Below are 18,471 nucleotides of genomic sequence, written 5' to 3'. Positions count from 1 at the left end.
AAAGGCTTTGCCTAATGCCTGTAAGATAGAATTAAAAAGGCTACATCAGCAAATCGACTATTAAAGTTTAGCTCATAATGAAGCATTCGTGAGCCCATGCGTCCAAACATGAAAGATCTCCCCCCTTGTTCAAGAGGAATGCTCTAGTACATTCAAACGAAAATGATCTAACAAGACCTAGATCCTCAAGGGCATACAGATTTGTATCATATACACATTTCCAAGACTACAAATTGATGAATATTTCTTTCACAAAGTTCCTTTCCATAAATGATAAAAGAAAAATGCCTGTGAATTCTCGTCAATTGCATCAGGCATACAAGTGCTTCAGTCTTTCGCAAAGTTCCTTTCCATAAATGATAAAAGAAAAATGCCTGTGAATTCTCGTCAATTGCATCAGGCATACAAGTGCTTCAGTCTTTCACATGTATATTCATTATGACACCCTGTGCATACTCCTGATACAAGCATACTCCCGACACAAGTGTTAAATACCCCTTCCCAGATTTCTTTTGGGCACAAATCGCCAAAGATCCACAGCAATATCCACCTCCTTTTTCTTATGAAATTTGTATAGTTGTGGAACATCATATCGAAGCTGTTAAGGAAAAAAAATGATAAATAATTAGCAAGTAAAAATTAAAGTATGACTGAACTAGCAACATAGTTTTCCCACCTCACACAACACCTCAGCACTACTAGCATTGAAGTCTCGGAGTGCTGCCTTTTTCACATGCTGAGGCACCAAGAAGAATGATCACATCATTGTTAGTCAAAATAAAAATCCTTCATTAAAGATGCTGCACTGTCACAAGAGGTATATACTGGTCGGTATTTGGCTTTGAACTCGTGCGTCTAAGTTTATTATGTCTTATGTGACAAGTCCACATTCTAATAGCTACATTATAAAGAAAAAGACTACATCCCCCATAGAGGTCTATGGAAGGAATAAACTGCTTGTGGTGCAGATGCTATTTTGTTAATGGCAGATCAGAGCTAGACATTCAGGAGTAACACTAACAAGTAATTGTTTAACAGCAAGTATTTCAAACCGAACGACTTACTTCTCTTGTAGACGTCTTATGCAAGGAATAGACTGCTTGAGAAGCAACCTATTGCAACAATCAATCCATAAGGACATTTATATTTGGTCAATAAGACAAAACATTTATAACATCAAAATTTAGTTCCTACCTTCAAAGCCATAGAGAGAAAATCCATGTCAACCCCCTTTTTCCGTGTTCCAAATGGAGGATTCATTACGACAGTGTCAACATGTCCTACAGAACAGACTATGACCATGAGGCAAGCATATATATATATATATATATATATATATATATATATGAACAAATAAATAAAAGAAAGAACCATCAACAATGAAGTAAATGGAAAATATTACATGTTTAACCTGGAAAGTTACTTTTTTTCCATCAGATTCATGAACACATCTTAGTACTGACCCAGACCTAATATGTAAACTAGTTGTGCAGTACATCACATAATTCTTAATCTCCAAAGATAAATGACAAGGAAGCCTCATTGTTTTCATAATATTAAATACCAGAGTATCTGAAAAATTATATCAATGAACATAAAAGTGTAATGTAGGTGATTACCAAGTTTCCTAACTGGTAACCACCTCAGTTAGCCACTGTTTTCAGATAAAAGAGCTGACTATGACCAAAGATTCTAATTCAAGGACAAACATTTATGCATGCAAGGAGGTGGGTAAGTCTAGATATATTTACCTCTCCATTCTAGGTTCCTGATGTCACACTGAACAAAATCTATGTCCAACTGCAGGTTCAATTAAGAAGAAACAATCCATCAATTGTTCAAGAGAAGCAGCACCTGTGCTAATTATTGAATCTATAATTATAGAAACCAGCAATTTATCCCAAAAGGAGAGAGGGGAAATCCTAAAACTTAGCAACTCCAGAGATCCTATTTTTTCTCGTTACCATACCAGGTCAACAGATGCCATGAACATACTTATTTATCAAAATCACGAAAGATACCTCAAGATCCGCAGCATTTTCTGATGCTAACTCAAGAGAATCAGAATCAATATCAATAGCAATAACCTGACTGTTTAAAAGGAAAGAACAATCAGAAACGGAGAGGAAAAAGTATTTGCACTAAATCTGTAATAAAAACTCAATAAGATTGATATTCTATTCAACAGAAACTCTGTGTACAATAAGACTTAGTGCAGTCGAAGAACCTATGATAAGCGTAAAGAAAAGAATGGCAAGATTAATGAGCATACAGCTTGTAGTTGAGAAAAAAGGCTTAACTTAATTGAGTTACTACTTCATCTTTTATAAAAATAAAAAATTTGAAAACTAAAACCTGTGCATAAAAGAAGAGATAGATTAAAACATGACTCACTCTGCACCCAAGAGAGTAGCTGCAGCCCCTAATGTACCACACCCGCAGCCAAAATCTGCCACTACCTTATTGCTCACATCACCAAATGAATTTTCCGCCTGCTCATAACCCACAAAACATTTCATTATCTAATCACAGATGCCCATATCCAGTATTGGAGCATAAAAATCATTATTACAACGATCATGACTGGTTGCATTTCACTCAAAAACTAAGACTTACAAAATATCTAACTTTTACAGTTAAATAAATCCATGGAGTAGCAAGTCAGTATTAGAAACAGATTACTAACACAACTAACTAATAATTATGCACTGACCCAGATAAGCAAATGATGAATAGAAAATAACATAAGTCAAAAGTTTTGAAGAGGGATACAGTGTAAAGCATACGAGAGGCTATGTGGGGTCCAGTTGGATACTGCTCCAGTTCCACCTGCAACCACGCAAAATAATCGTCAGCCAAGCGAATGATTCAAATTCAAATTCAAATTCAAATTCAATTTTTGTTTTGTTCAATTGCAAACACTGTAAATAGCGAGAGAAACCTTCGGATTGGAGAACTGCTCGAGGTCACCCAACACACTTTCTAGTTGCTTCAGCTTCATCTTCTAGTTCCGTGCTGGAGAGAAGAAGATTCAGGTTTATAATAAGCAAAATGCTCGATGGATATTAAAATTCTTGGCCTTGGGCCTTGACCTCGCCTTGGGGGCTTTCGTGCAAAATTAGAAATTTCGCAGCCCCTTTTTCTTGTAATTCTAATCCTAGGCAAACTTTAATTCCGTATGACGAAAATACCCCGCTGTTAAAAAAAAAAAACACACAGAAGTATCATTCAATAATGAAAACAAAGAGCCCTAGTTGCAGTTGAACAACTTGAATCCAATCACACCACTCCACGGTCTCGTGTAGCCGTTTGTTGCCGCTGCCAACGACCCGCTGCTGTCGCCGCCGCTGACCGTTTTCTTGAAACGGTACCGTAATACACATCTCTCGTACTCGTTTGCTCATAAAGTTATCGCCTTTAGGTTTTTTAAGGCTGAAGCTGATTAGCTTTTATGCTCCTACTTCTCTTTTAGTACAAGTGGGTATTAGTTTTACTCAACAGCTTCGTGTCATCGGAAATTTAAAGGATAAAACGTAAGTATTTGATTATTTATTTACTTTTGTTAACTGGGGAATGCCAATGTTTTAAGAGTTTTTATTTTTAATTAATATAAAATTTATTTTCGGTGTAAAGATGACTTTATCCGATGAAGAAATCAAAAGGCTATTCAGAATCCGGAGGACGGTCATGCAGATGCTCAGAGATAGGGGTTATTTTGTTGGAGACTTTGAAATCAATATGAGCAAAGAACAGTTCATTGCTAAATTTGGTGAGAACATGAAAAGGGAGGACCTTGTTATCAATAAAGCATTACGAAATGATAGCTCAGATCAGGTATCCCTTTGGTCTCCATTCATAACATCGCTGGAGTTGTGTTGCTCTTCTGTCGTTTGTTTCAAGTTTCCCAATGTAGTAGCAGTTTATTTTTGGTTTGCATTTGAGGAAAAACTAATTTCTCCCCCTCTCTCTCTCTATATATATTATCAATATGTTTTTATGGAGTATATGCAATGCAAATGATATATTAAAGTGAATATGTGTAATTTGAATGTTAATTTTCTTGTCCAACATCATCAAGTTATCAGACTGAATTCTACAGGCTAGTGCTTGATATCTATGGGTTGCCAACCTCTGGTTAAGCTTGAACTTGGCTTGTCTGTGAGCAAGTTATACTGAATGGAGTGTTCTGTCGAGTCTAATTTGAACTGTTTAGGTCACTAGACTCTCTATTGTGCATGTTAGAAGAAATAAATAATGCCCTAGGAGAGTGTAAATAGAAAAACTTTTGACTAAACTAGAATGTCTCAAATATATTTGGGTCATCAAAGAACAATAGTTCTATTTTTGGCTTTGGAAAAACTGTAATTTTTATGGTTACAATTTGCTTTAATTGATTTGCTTTGATGCAAAGTGCTTGGTCATCTTTACTTTGGGGAGATATTTGATGAATATTAAATTATGCATGCAGAATCTTATTTCAGCTGAATATGCATTTCCCTTTTCATTAGTGTAAAATTTTACATAATATATTTGGATCTAAACATTTGTGATTGCATTGGGTGTTAATACATTTACCCATATGTTTTCCTTTATGCTTATTGTTGTTTTGTATGCAAGATCTATGTTTTCTTCCCTGATGAACAAAAAGTTGGGGTTAAGACAATGAAGACTTATACTAATCGTATGAAATCGGAAAATGTTTTCCGAGCAATATTGGTGGTTCAACAAAATTTGACTCCCTTTGCTCGAACATGCATACAAGAGATATCTGCAAAATTCCACTTGGAGGTATTCCAGGTAAATGTATTTTCTTTGATGATATATACGTGCAAACTGTTTAATTGTTGAATTCTAGCTAATCAGTAAATTTCATCCTACGTCTTGAGATCATATGTTGTTTGGGAAGCTATATTCCTGTTGAATGCAATGTTTTGTAGGGTTATTAATGTACTTACAGTGCATTCATTCGACTTGATGGATAAAGCTATTTGCATAGAATTTATTTATTTTGAAGACTTTGATTTATGCCATGGATGACAAGAAGTATCAAGTTGGGGGGATTTTTTAATACTTGTGATCCATCCTTTGAACCGCTTAAGCATCCTAAAGAATTATACTAGTGCTTGCTGGTTCTAGAATCCTGCATTAACAGAATGCTAGTGAATGAAATGGCATTTGATCTCTTTTTATTTTTGTGTCTCAAGGTAGGGTTGGCAACTAGATAGGACGGGCTGGGATTTGGCAATCCTGATCCTGTCCCAATTATTGAAACATGACTAAAATATCTCCTGAATCCTATCCTGTTCTCATAGTCAGGACTGAAAAATTGTCCCAGTCATATACTACTATTTATCTCGATCCCATCCCGTTTAGTCAAATACACTCAAATCGATAAATTCAAAATTCCCAATGCAAACATGTTCAGTTATCCACCTCAAAGGCACAAACCACCACTTCAATTCCAAAATTTGAATTGAATTCACACGCTGTAATTACAATTTTAAACATGATAGAGACAAGAGAGTTGTGGCCTTGTGGCTTCTTGTGTGTACGCTACAGCTTCTTGTGGGTACAATACAGCTTCTTGTTGGTGGGTTGGGTGGTGGTGGCTTGCAGATAATGGTCATTGGTGGTGAGGGCGTAAGTTGAGGCTGTTATGCATACGTCCAATGTTTTGATTATGATTGTTAGTGCACTAGTTGGTGGTCTTTGTTGGTGAGGGCATGAGGGTGTTGTGCGTAGAGCGGCAGTGTGGTTGTGAGTGTGGCAGTGGAGTACCATATAGTGAGGATAAGGTAGTTAGGCAGACTGGTAGATTGTGATTGGGGTAGATCGTGATTCGTGAGGATAAGGTTTTAGATTTAGATTTTTTAATTTTTGTAATTAGCTTAATTCAATTAAAACTGGAAAAAATGAAAATGTTTAATCATTTTTGGGCTTGGGCTGGGGCTTGGGCCACTGTGCTGTTTTTAGTTAAATGATTTTTTTTTTTAATTTTGTTTATTGAAAGTTAAAATCAAAACTGGATAGTCGGGACATCTGGATCCTAAGAGGATTATACAAGCTGTCCCGACCCATCCCGAATCATTAATCGGGATGAAATTTCATCTCTAATTATTAATCAGGATAAAATTTCGTCCCCGATCCTGACAGTCTTAAAATATCAGTATCAGATCCCATCCTGAATGGTACAGGAACCTGAATGGGGAATATTGCCAACCCTATATCAAGGGCTTCTTTACAAATAGATTTTCCAGATTTCTTTTTCCTTGGTCATGATATGAAATAACAGAAAAAAAAGATTTTTTTTTTCTTGGTCATGATATGAAATAACAGTGATGCATTATTTTTCTGTGTATAAAAGACGGCATTAATGTTTTACTATTTCTTCTCTTCATTATTCAGGAGGCAGAGCTTTTGGTCAACATCAAAGAACACGTTCTGGTTCCTGAGCATCAAGTGCTTACAAATGAAGAGAAGAAGACTTTGCTGAAGCGGTATACAGTGAAGGAAACGCAGGTCAGTGACAAATTTTAATGCTGTTTTCTTGTTCAATCTGTACGTGGCTTGCGTTGGTGTATTGTTTTAAGTATTGTCAAAAATACAAAAATAAAAATGGGAGAAAAATATCCCACACATAGATTTGTCTGCATGAATTGAAGTTAAAAACATATCATGACTTTAGGATGCTGTCAACACTTGAAACTGTCTTTTGGACAGGTAGTGTTTTTCGTTGGTAAAAGTGTTGTGTACTCCAGTAAAGGCCATAAGTTTTCTGCCATCTGCTCTACATTTATTAATTGTGTCAAGAGTATCGGACACTAACCCGGTTCCGGGTCTCACCTGGTTAACATAACCTACTAATTTTATTTTTTTAATTATCTGTTTAACATAGCTTTAAATATATTTTCTAGAAAAGTTGTACTACGAATTACTTAACTCTCATCAAATATATATATATATATATATAACAGTTATTTTGTCGAGCCATATCTGTCAAAATTCGTCCAACAAAAGAAATTGTTTTGAATTATTAAATTCAGTTATTTAAACGAAATAACTCCTCCTTTACGAGGACTCCTGACAAAGACGTCAACGTTCTAATTTCGAATTTTCATTTCATGATTATTTTATATATATATATATATATATGGGTATAACCTAATGATTTTAAAATATGGCAAATGTTACATAGTTCTTTTGAATAATATGATTAATCAGATAGTTAATTGTGTCATAAATGGGTTCACATGCTGGAAACACTGAACGTGGTTATCTAATGGGCATGCTAAATCTGTTATTCTGTTTTGGTTCATGTTGGGTTAATGGGTTGCGTCAAATATTGCCACCTGGATTTATATTGTGAGCTGCCTCCACAATTATGGAATACATTAATGCATCACTTAGATCCCTTCCAAAGAAACAGTTTACTTTTTCCTTAAAATGCGCACAAATGAACCAGGCTTGTCCTCATTACTAGGTTGGGGCGTCATTTTTGTATATGTATTTGTGTGAGCTCAATTTGCTTTGTTGTTTCTACCATTTATCATTGACATATTCTTGGAATGGTCGGAGTTCAGTTGCCACGTATTCAAGTGACTGATCCAATTGCAAGATATTATGGGCTGAAGCGTGGACAGGTTGTGAAGATTATCCGGCCAAGTGAGACTGCTGGTCGTTATGTCACCTATCGATATGTTGTATAAGTATACTCATAAACAATGGTAGTTTTACTTTTTATCATTCTGTACTTATCTGGAATTGGAATTATGTTTTATCCTTCTGAAGTTGATGTAGTTACTACTTAGATTTATCACCCATTGTTGTTTTACAATTAGGACCTTGAAGGCAACAGTCCATACTCAAATTGGTTTGGAAGCAGTACCGGGTTTTTCTCGTTATTGTGCCAAGTGCTATTTCATTCGGTACCACTTTATATAATACATGCTTGTAGCCTGCAATTCTAATACTCTTACCAAAAACAAATTTCGTTTTTTGAGATATTTTTCTTATGATTTTTTTTTTTTAATTGTTACAATCTACAAATAGTTTACAACTGGAGATTTATGGTGTGTTTACTTTATGGAATGGGAATGAGCTGGAATGGAAATGAGGAATGAAAATGAGATTACAATGTTTACTTGGCAAAAATAAATGGAAATGGAAATGTGTTGGAATACTATTAATGTGTTTTCTTGACAAAAAAAAATGGGAATGAGGAATGAAAATGAGAATTAATTTACCAAAATACTCATAGTATTAAATAATGTAATTTTCATTAACTATATACATGTATAAATATTATTATAAAAATGATATTAATTTAAATAATAATAATAATAATAATGATAATATTAATAAAAATAATAACAATAATTAATAAAAAAAAATTTAATAATAATAATAATAATATTTAAAATAATAAAATTAATTGTGATTTGAACGAGGGTAATTTTAAAAATATAAAAAAATTAGAGGGATACAAAAGTCAGTTCAGTGAATAGGAATCCCCATTCCCAAACTCTTATACGAATGAGATTTTCATTTCTTATTTTTAAATCATGTGGGACTCACACATTTTATTTTCATTCCTAAATTACATTTTGCCGAATAAACATGAGTTTCATTTACATTCCGTAAATTCTCAAGTAAACACACCATTAATGGAAAGTTAGGTAAATATATTTTTTAAGGAGATAAAGAACCTTGAGCGAGGTTTGATCTGGTGCCCTCAACATTATTGATCACACCAGTCTGCCTGTCGCTTGGGATTGCACAATGTTGGTGCCTTTGCATAGGCATGAAAATAAAATTGTCAATTCCCTAACCTATTAAATTATAATATTTTAGATTTTAATAGTTGAATCCTAACTTGGACAAAGAATTTTATAATTTGTAAAATTAATATTTTACTATCTAATAAATAAATATCGCATCAATTAAAACTCAATTGTTAGAACTTATAATTCGTAACATTGCTCATCAAATTTTATCAACAAAAGGGTAATTTTGGATATATTTCCTCAAGTTTGCTCTTGCTACACTAGGAGAAAACGTACCTGGATGTGTGTAAGTGGTAGGGAGCTGTTTGGTTTGTCAGGAAAAGTACAAAATACCCTTTATTCCACAATACAAGAACTAATCATACTTCTTGCAATGCAGAGTTGGCAAATCGTCGCTTATATTTTGGCACAAAATGCATAAGATTAATGAAAAGACCATTATACCCTCATAATAATTTAATTTGACATTAGAAAATCATATAATGAGACAAAATTTATTTGAGTGGTGAAAATACTAATATGCCCCTTAAAAATGTATTTACAGTGTCTGAATCACTTTAATAAGGCAAACTTTTAATGATTTAAATATAAAAAAGTAAGGCTGGTATTATTACTGTTGGTTTCCAATGATAATATCAGCCCTCCAGTTAGAGATGGAAGAAAAGCCTGCCCGAACTGAATTCGGACTGGACCCGACGCATGCGGTCCGGGTTTTACCCCGACCGGATGAATGGAAAAAGCGGATCCGGACATTAATTTTCAGTGCCTGACTGTTTCTGGGCACGGGTCCGGTCACAGCACCAAGAACTCGAAACCCGGACCTGTGCCTGCTTTTTTATTAAGTAAAATATATATATATATATATATATATATATATATATATATATATAAACAAAAATGCATTTTGCTTTACCAAATTTCCCCCAAACCCAACCGGCCAACCCTAAATCGCGACAAGTCTCAGAATTGGCATCTCCCTCCGTCTCTCCACCAACAGCCACCACCCATCTTCACCGATGCAGTGTTGACCGCGCGACCTCTTCCCCACTTACAGAAAAATGCGCATGCTTTTACCGAGAGAAGAAAGCTTTTATTTTTTGTACGACCTCTGGTCCTCCCATCAAGCTTACCTGAGGCAGCGAGACTGAAAGTCTCTGTTATCAACCATGAAGACACCGGAAAGAGTAATTGCTCACATCGTAAGCGCCATGAACTAATTTTCCTAAATCAATAAGTGTTCTAAAAGGGCTTGAAAAATCAAAATGATGCCCAACATTAGAGCCAGGATTAAGGAACTTTTCACTACAAAGAAGTGGATAGCTACGTGGATGAAGTTATGGGCCGTGCATAAATTCACACTTCACTCTCTCTTGATTTGTACTCAAAAGTCGCAACCAGCCTTCAATTATATGGACTCATGGATTCAATATTTAGGCTTACAATTAGACCTTCACAAAGCAATTGGAGCACTCCAAGCTCCAAAAAATGTCTTTTCTCTGTGACATCCACATGTGGGCTAGAAGAAGGTTATGCATAGATTGTCTATGTGCGTGTGCTTTCTAAATGCATACAAAATGTATAAGAACTGAGATTCCTATGTTTTTTTTTTCTTTTTTTAATTTTAATAATTATGTTAGATGTTTGCCTGTAGTTAAGATGTTTTGGTTTTGGACTGTTATGGTTTGTTAGAACTTAGAAGCAAACAATTGTTTTGGCTGCATTTGTTTTTCCAGTGCTTTCACCTTTGAAAATCCGGGTAGAGAAAATCTGGAAAAAAACCCGTGCCCGGATAGTGCCGGGCATGTGCCCGGCCCATATAGAAAAATTCTGGGCACGGTGCGGGTCCGGGTAGCTATATGTGACATCTGGGTTGGTCCCGGGCAGCCCCAAACCCGGACCCGACCCGGACTTTTGCCATCTCTACCTCCAGTGCTATATTTGAGGGCGAATATCACTCCATTTTTTGCACTTCACCTCAGCACTACCTAATACTTATGATGGATTCAGCTAGAGCTGGCAAAATTTGACATAACCCGATTATCCGACACGAACACGACACAAATAAATGGATATGGGTCGTTGAATTTAATACGATTATTAAATGGGTTGGGTCCGAGTTGACACGATTTTTTTTCATGTCAGGTTAGGGTTAAAGTTCTTGACCCATTTACCCGATCAATGAACCGATTATATTTTCTATTTTAAAATAATTTGTAAGTCCTTATTATCAAAACTCAAATATTAGAGATAATTCTCTCTTTTATTTTTATTTTTTACAAGGATGAATATAAACACAATATTTTATTTATAAATTTTATATACATTTAGAGCTTCAATAATGTATATGTGTAAAATATTATTAGACATGTATATATATACATAATTAAAACTTCAATAGTGTAATGTGCAATATTTTGGTAAATTTGTACATTTTATAATATTTATAAATTATGTATGTACGACAATGCGTAAATGTTTGATGTAAATTTTGTTTAATATATAGGTATTAAACGGGTTATTCGGTAACCCGATTATTTTTTCGTATCGGATTTGAGTCTCAATATTTTGACACGATTATTAAATGAGTCGGGTTTGAGTTGACCTAAATTTGACACGACCCGATGACCCGTTATGCCAGTTTAGATTCAGCAAGCTCACAATAAATAATAGAATCAAGCAGCCATGGATGAAGAGGATAAAGGGAAGAGATTAATGGCAACCTCATTCGATTTACAAATAAGATATGCAGGTGCAACAAAAGAGCTAGTGTGAAGATTCCATAATCATATGACAACCCAAACAGGCTATACTATTGTTGTATGGACAATAGACGTGGTTGTGTCTACTTCAAGTTCTGGATACCATCCTTAAATGATTTCAACAGAGGAGAAATGTTTGAAGTTGTAGGAACATGTCATGCAAATTATGAGCTGCTATTGACAATGCAAAAGGATTTGACAAATTTGAAATTATTAATGCAAAAAACACATAAAACAAAAGGGAAATGTAGTGGTATGAAGACAATAGTGTTCCTAAACACGTTATTTTTCATATGTGCTATTGTAGTTCTAATAATGGGTGTAGTTTTAACTGCACAGTAGACATTATATGACTGTCTAAATATGAATACGAATGCAAACAAGCCTTAATCAATTGCTTACTACCCCATTCAAGTTCATTGTCCATTATGATTGGTTGAACATGAATATGAATGTAAAATAAGTTTTAATAATGTGTATAACTTTTGTATATGACTGCAAAGAACTATCCCATTCAAGTTCATTGTCCAGATTGACTGAATATAAATATGAATATGAATGCAAAGAATTGTCTCATTCAAGTTCATATGACTGGTTGAATATGAACAACTAATTAAAGTTGATTCACAAATATTTGATGACGTTTTACAAATGCTTCTGTGCTTTAAAAAGTCATACACAAAAGTTATATAGCTGAAGTTCTTTACATAAGGTCGTACACGAACATGAATGCAAATCACTATAAAAAGTCATACAATAAAGTCAACAAAATCATAAGAAAGCATGATCAAAGAGTTTAAAACCAAATCACTACGAAATAAGTTTTAATCAGTTGCTCGCTATCTTATTCAAGTTTATTCAACTCCAAGCTAACTTAAGTCCATCTTAACGTCATCAGATAATAAAACAACAAGCAACCACAATAAATTTAAATCAAATCATAATATATAATATCAAACCACAAAGCATGGCCACATGGATAATTGGCATTCTAGTAAAAATTCAGTTTGAACATTCATTCTTTGGCTACAACGCGCCCAGCCTTTACAAGTGACAAAAGCACACTATATAAATACATATAGTAAGGCAACTATCTATTATAATTTTTTTTTCTCTAATTAAGCTAAGAAAGCCATATATGACCTATTTTGGGCATTAGTATGAAAGTCTTTGTCTTTCAACAAAATATAAATCAAAAGAACTCAAATCTATATGTTAGGTGAGCAAAAGATGATACACTATTTGTTGATGCTCCAGACACTTCAAATGTGATACATCATTTGAACCTCGCAAAAAAAAAAAAAAAGTATGGGGTTAGATTATGTGCTTTGTCTTCTTATATACTTTCAGCTCCATGTTCTTAAATCTGCTAAATGCTTTAACTTTAGTAATCAAACTTCATTCCTGAGCTACAAGCATATTATGTATTTAGTATCAAATCACAAAATTAAAAATACTGAATGACTATAAATATTTCAGAATTGATATTACAATTTTAATGGGCATATAACTACGTTTGGTTCAATAGATTGCCTAAATCCTGTGAACTAGTCTTAGTAATGGGTGCTTGGAAAATGAAAATTAGTAATTAGTCTAGTGATAAGGTGTAAGTTTATATCTTGATTAAGAATAATTTTAGTAAATTTGTTTTACCTTGCCCTTGGCTTTTTTCTTCTCATGATCACAAGTTGCCTTCAGGCAAGTTCTGTTATTATGTCCCCACTGGTAGGGGTGGGCAAAATCGGGTTTGGGTTGGGTTCGGGTCAACCCGATCGGGTTTCGGGTTGGCTAAAAATCAATCCAAATGAAACTGAATTATTGACCCGACCCGATCTGACTCGAATTACATTCAATTCGAATCGGGTCAGGTCAACAATTCGAGGTTTTATTCGAGTAGGATTGGGTTCGGATTTAAAACAGGTCGAATTACGTTCGGGTCATTCGGGTCTAATCGGATCAGTTCGAGTCAGTTGAAATAGGGTCAATTCAGGTCAAATTCGGTTAATGCAATTTTGAGCTGTCTTTTTTCCTATTTTTGTAGTTTTTAGGGTGCTTTTAAGATATTTTTCTTAATTGTAGTCCTTTTTACTAATTTTCAACGAAAAAAAAAGAAAAGAGAATACTATGAAATCAAATTAATAAAGTTAAAATGCTAGAATATGATTATTTGTCTATTGCCTTGGAGGGTAGGATTAGGATTATTATTTGCTCAACCAACAAAGTCCAAACTTAATCAAAGTTGGCTATTAGTCTCCATTCAAAGCACAATTTCCAAATGGCAAATACTAGTCTTTGAAAGTTTGAAACACAAACTCACAAAGTCACAAAATTTAAATATAATTAAATTATTCGGAAACACAAATCACAAAGTTCAAACGTAAAAACTAAATAAGCTTCATTGGTTCCTCCACCGCTCCATGCAAGCACTTTGACAAATTACAAGTTCTAAATTCAAATTCTTGTACTCCAAGTTCAAGCGTCGATTGCCTAGAGAATGATTGAAGAAATGTACAATAACTATTTTCTTTAAGCCACATTGCTAATGAATAAACTCAATTCATATAAAAAATTGAGCAAATAAACCAAATTCATATCTTTGCACATCAAACACAAACACAAATAAATAAATCCAATTCATATCTTTAATTGAGCTAAAGAGGTGTTACAATCTTTCTAATTTCTATTATATCATTATAAATTTATAATTACAAATAAATATAATATGTTTAACAAATTTTTCAACACACACACACACACTTGATTTTATATATATATATAAATTAAGTCAATCATGCTTATTTTATGGCATTCATCACCAAATCAAGTTAATAATAATACTAGACAATAATACTATTCTATCAACTTCAACTTATCTAACTAAAACAATTACAAATTTATAATTTTACAAACTACAATTAGACTTAAAAATTTAAAACTATAATGACTATAATTATAGTTTAAATTACAACCTAATAGTATATTATCAAATTATGAATAATAATATATATTAAAATTTACCTTTCAAACATCCATAACACTTATGTCGGTGCTCACCGCTTCCACTGTCGAAGCTTGCGATCTTATAAACTTCATAAAATCCAAAAAAAAATTAATAAGTAATTTAAGTACATGACTACATGTAGATGTTATACATAAAGTTATAATGCATTTTAAATATATTATGTATATAATGTACGATAAAAATTTAAAAACATTACCTTCTTATGCTCTTTAATGTCTTCTTGGAGGTTGTAGACGGGATTGGCAAAAAGTTTAGATTGCAGCTAATTTTCAATAAATATCAATGCCTCAACCATAGTTAGCGTTAAAGAACTCTTATACGCATTAATAATACAATGCCTGGTGCTAAAGGCAAACTCATATGCCACTGTGGAAACAGGAACAATGAGGACATCCCTTGCAATTTTCTCTAGAATTGGATACTTTGATCCATTCACCTTCCACCAAAGCAAAACATTAAGTTTAAGATTGCTGGGATCTTCAACTGGGTCCTTCAAGTACCTTTCCACCTCAGATGCTACTCTTCTGTTCTCATTCTGAACAGAAACCTTCTTGACATATTCAAATAAAGGGCAAGTAATTTGAAAAGTGTCATCACCTTCACCATCAGCAACATCCACCAAACTAGCCTCAGTTGTAAAACGTTGAGAATAACTTGTACTACCATAGCTGTCACTAAGACCACTCTCACCAGTGGCGGCGCCACTTGAGAGCTAAGCCCCTGCTAGACTTTTGAAAAAAATTAAATTCTGTTTATTTTTCAATGGATTTACAATAAAGCCCCTAATAAATTTTTGAAATAACTAAAAGACCAATATCTTAATACAGCATTTAGAAATTAAAAAAAAAACTCAAACTTAAATCCCTAACCACCGTCATTATTTTGCCTAGAAAAACCTCTACCGTCAGCCTATCGTCTCTCTCTGTCCAACTCCCATGCCATAAACGCCACAACCTGCGGCTTGCACTTGCAGCCTTGCGTCACCTCATCTTTACAATTTTTTTGGTACTACCATTGCCCCTTTGCAGCTTTTATATTAATTATTAAGAATTGATTAAACTATTTTGATTATTTAGCACTTCGCCACTTTATGATTTAATGTTTTAAATTTTTTAATTGGTTTATACCTTTTTTAATTGAATAAGATTATTAGCTTTAACTTTTTTTGGCAAATTGGCAATGCTTCGTGGGGTCACTTGGATGATAAAGTGGCAATGCTTTTAACTTTACTAATAATAAATAATAGAATAATAATGCCATGGGTGATGTAGTGATGGGTTAGTAACTTAGTGGTTGAGCAGTTAGTTGGGCAATTGGTTTCTTAAAGTAATATTTTATAATTTTTTTGTTTTTTTATATTTTGATATGGAAATTGTATTCGGTTTCTCTTTAAATTCTCACAATTAATTGTGTTTATTTGTTACAGTTATGGAGAAATATTACTCAAGAAAGTCATTATCACAACCTTTTCCGAAAAAAAATAAAATACAGCTCAAATCAAGATGTAAAATTCAATTTACAAGATCTTCCTACAAATCCTGGTTTACGAATTCCAATCTCTTGTTATAGTCCTAATATTTAAGATCAAGTCTAAAGAGCATACTTACAGAGAGGTCATGTTCAGCCTAAAAATCACAACTTCAAACTTTCAGATTTTGGAAACCAAAAAAGGCGGTTTGGTAGTAATTGGTTTGGGAAATTTAGACCTTGGTTGGAATATAGCATAGACAAAGATGCAACATTTTGTCTCTTTTGTTATCTTTTTAAAGAAGAGATTGGTAATAAAGGGAGTGGTGATTCATTTGTTGGTAAAGGTTTTAGAAATTGGAGGAAACCTAAAAAATTTGTTGAACATATGGGAGATATTGATAGTGCCCATAACAAAGCTAAAGAGAAATGTGAAATGTTGATGAATCAAAATCAACACATTCGAACAACCTATGCAAGACATTCTGACAAGTATCGAAGTAATTATCGAGCTCACATGATAGCTACTATTGATTGCATTCGATTTTTATTAAAACAAGGGCTTGATTCAAGCAACCGAGGGAATTTTCTTAAGCTTCTACGCTTTCTTGCTGATCATAATGAAGACATTAATACTGTCACTTTTGATAATGCTCCCGGAAATCTTCAAATGATATGAAATGAGATTAAAAAAGACATTGTAAGTTGTGTTGCAATTGAAACTACTAATATTATTATTAAAGAGATGAGTGATGTTTTATTTTCTATCCTTATTGATAAATCTCGTGATATTTCTGCAAATGATCAAATGGCTGTTGTTTTGCATTATGTGGATAAAAATGGCTATGTGATTGAACGTTTTATTAGAATTGAACATGTTACTAGTACTACATCTATTTCACTTAAAGAGGCACTTGACAGGCTATTTTCCAGACATGGATTGAGTATGTCTAGGTTGCGTGGACAAGGATATAATGGAGCTAGTAATATGCAAGGTGAGTTCAATGGTCTTAAAGCACTGATTTTAGAAGACAACAAATGTGCTTACTTTATTTATTGTTTTGCACATCAACTTCAACTGGCTCTTATTTCTGTGGCAAAAAATCATGAAGAAGTTAATTCTCTTTTCAATTTAGTTACAATGTTCGTTAATGTTGTTGGTGCTTCAGCAAAACGTCGTGATGTTCTTCAAGAGAAACATGCTGAAGCTGTTATTAAAGCACTTGATGATGGTGAACTTTCAAGTGGAAGAGGTTTAAATCAAGAAGTTACTTTAAAGAGATCTGCTGACACACGTTGGGGCTCACATTATGGAACGTTGTTGAGCATAATCACCATGGTTCCATCTATTGTTGATGTGCTTGAGATAATTTCAAATGAGGGGAATTCTAAACAAAGATTTCAGGCTGCAAAGTTATTGAAGTGCATACAATCATTTGATTTTGTGTTTAGCTTGTTGTTAATGAAAAAAATACTTGGATTTGCACATGAGTTATCACAAGCATTACAAAAAAAGAAAAAAAAAGATCAAGACATTTTGAATGCTATGAAATTAATTGGAGTGTATAAGAGAAACTTGCAAAAAATGAGAGAGAATGGATGAGACTCTTTACTTAGCGAAACTTCTTCTTATTGTGTGAAGCATGATATTGATGTTCCTAATATGGATGATTTGTTTCGAACTCAAGGGAGATCACAACGCAAGGCTCAAAAGGTCACAAATTTGCATAATTTTCGTGTTGAATTATTTTATGCAATTTTAGAAATGCAAATTCAAGAATTAAGCAATCGTTTCAATGAGACGAATACTGAGTTGCTTCTTTGTGTGGCATGTTTATGCCCCAATGACTCATTTGCAACTTTTGATAAACAGAAACTACTTCGCCTTGTTGAGTTTTATCCAAATGATTTTTCTCTGGTGGATCTTGTGCCACTTGAAACTCAACTTAATGTTTATATTATGGATGTGAGTTCTGACAACAATTTTTGAAGGTTGAAAGGGATTGGTGAGCTAGCAAAAAAATTGGTTGAGACTAAGAAGGATCAATTATATTCATTAGTTTATTTATTGGTGACATTAGAACTTATTTTGCCAGTTGCCACAGCTACAGTAGAAAGGGCATTTTCAGCTATGAATTTTGTGAAAAATCGTCTACGAAATCAGATGAGAGATCAATGGTTAAATGATAGTCTTTGTGTATACATAGAAAAAGATATATTTTGTAGTCTTGATAACAAGGTTATTCTTCAACGTTTTCAACATATGAAACCTCGTCGAGGACAATTATAAGTGTATTGAATTAAATACTTTAATAAATTTAGGGATCGCAAACTGCGGGCCTGGGCCAGGCTTTATTTATTTATTTTAAAATTTTTAAATTATTGTAAATTTGAAATAAATTAATGATCAACAAGTTATTACAATCATAGATAAATTAAA

At 33.6% G+C, this 18,471-nt stretch overlaps 3 protein-coding genes across 6 annotated transcripts; 2 read left to right on the top strand and 1 right to left on the bottom strand.

Moving 5' to 3' along the window:
• Positions 1 to 298: 298 nt before the first annotated feature.
• Positions 299 to 3,034, bottom strand: LOC18055785 (methyltransferase-like protein 5). Of its 2 annotated transcripts, none has more exons than XM_024177990.1 (9): positions 2,942 to 3,034; positions 2,773 to 2,829; positions 2,395 to 2,492; positions 2,022 to 2,091; positions 1,752 to 1,800; positions 1,195 to 1,292; positions 1,065 to 1,112; positions 677 to 736; positions 299 to 598 (listed from the first exon to the last, which is right to left on the bottom strand). In XM_024177990.1, the coding sequence occupies exons 1-9, from the start codon at positions 2,999 to 3,001 to the stop codon at positions 488 to 490; spliced, it is 651 nt and encodes a 216-aa protein (XP_024033758.1). In that variant the 5' UTR covers positions 3,002 to 3,034; the 3' UTR covers positions 299 to 487. The 2 variants fall into 2 exon arrangements, with proteins under 2 accessions (XP_024033758.1, XP_006451219.1); XM_006451156.2 differs by having other exon boundaries at positions 1,195 to 1,280.
• Positions 2,970 to 8,001, top strand: LOC18055784 (DNA-directed RNA polymerases II and IV subunit 5A). Of its 3 annotated transcripts, none has more exons than XM_006451152.2 (6): positions 2,970 to 3,367; positions 3,473 to 3,533; positions 3,634 to 3,834; positions 4,618 to 4,797; positions 6,406 to 6,519; positions 7,581 to 7,986. In XM_006451152.2, the coding sequence occupies exons 3-6, from the start codon at positions 3,634 to 3,636 to the stop codon at positions 7,704 to 7,706; spliced, it is 621 nt and encodes a 206-aa protein (XP_006451215.1). In that variant the 5' UTR covers positions 2,970 to 3,367; positions 3,473 to 3,533; the 3' UTR covers positions 7,707 to 7,986. The 3 variants fall into 3 exon arrangements, with proteins under 3 accessions (XP_006451215.1, XP_024033759.1, XP_024033760.1); XM_024177991.1 differs by having other exon boundaries at positions 3,119 to 3,533; positions 7,581 to 7,724; positions 7,839 to 8,001; XM_024177992.1 differs by having other exon boundaries at positions 3,119 to 3,533; positions 4,618 to 4,788.
• Positions 8,002 to 16,776: 8,775 nt separating this feature from the next.
• Positions 16,777 to 18,021, top strand: LOC18055783. Its single transcript, XM_024177693.1, has 2 exons — positions 16,777 to 17,475; positions 17,674 to 18,021. The coding sequence occupies exons 1-2, from the start codon at positions 16,777 to 16,779 to the stop codon at positions 18,019 to 18,021; spliced, it is 1,047 nt and encodes a 348-aa protein (XP_024033461.1).
• The last annotated feature ends 450 nt before the right edge of the window (positions 18,022 to 18,471 follow it).

The sequence above is a fragment of the Citrus clementina genome, unplaced genomic scaffold, assembly GCF_000493195.1.
Source record: "Citrus clementina cultivar Clemenules unplaced genomic scaffold, Citrus_clementina_v1.0 scaffold_1, whole genome shotgun sequence".
Taxonomy (NCBI): Eukaryota; Viridiplantae; Streptophyta; class Magnoliopsida; order Sapindales; family Rutaceae; genus Citrus; species Citrus x clementina.
The sequence above is the reverse complement of the archived record's forward strand: the minus strand, read 5'-3'. Positions and strand labels throughout refer to the sequence as shown.

Bases quoted from the DNA above. Each gene is read 5' to 3' on its own strand.
- LOC18055784 (XM_024177991.1), top strand. From the start codon at position 3,634: ATGACTTTATCCGATGAAGAAATCAAAAGGCTATTCAGAATCCGGAGG. The intron at 3,835-4,617 runs GTATCCCTTTGG...TTTGTATGCAAG, and splicing joins GAAATGATAGCTCAGATCAG to ATCTATGTTTTCTTCCCTGA. The intron at 4,798-6,405 runs GTAAATGTATTT...TTCATTATTCAG, and splicing joins TCCACTTGGAGGTATTCCAG to GAGGCAGAGCTTTTGGTCAA.
- LOC18055783 (XM_024177693.1), top strand. From the start codon at position 16,777: ATGAGTGATGTTTTATTTTCTATCCTTATTGATAAATCTCGTGATATT. The intron at 17,476-17,673 runs GTGTTTAGCTTG...TATTGTGTGAAG, and splicing joins GCATACAATCATTTGATTTT to CATGATATTGATGTTCCTAA.
- LOC18055785 (XM_024177990.1), bottom strand. From the start codon at position 3,001: ATGAAGCTGAAGCAACTAGAAAGTGTGTTGGGTGACCTCGAGCAGTTC. The intron at 2,830-2,941 runs GTTTCTCTCGCT...GCGTGGTTGCAG, and splicing joins AGCAGTTCTCCAATCCGAAG to GTGGAACTGGAGCAGTATCC. The intron at 1,293-1,751 runs GTAAATATATCT...TCATGGTCATAG, and splicing joins CAGGAACCTAGAATGGAGAG to TCTGTTCTGTAGGACATGTT.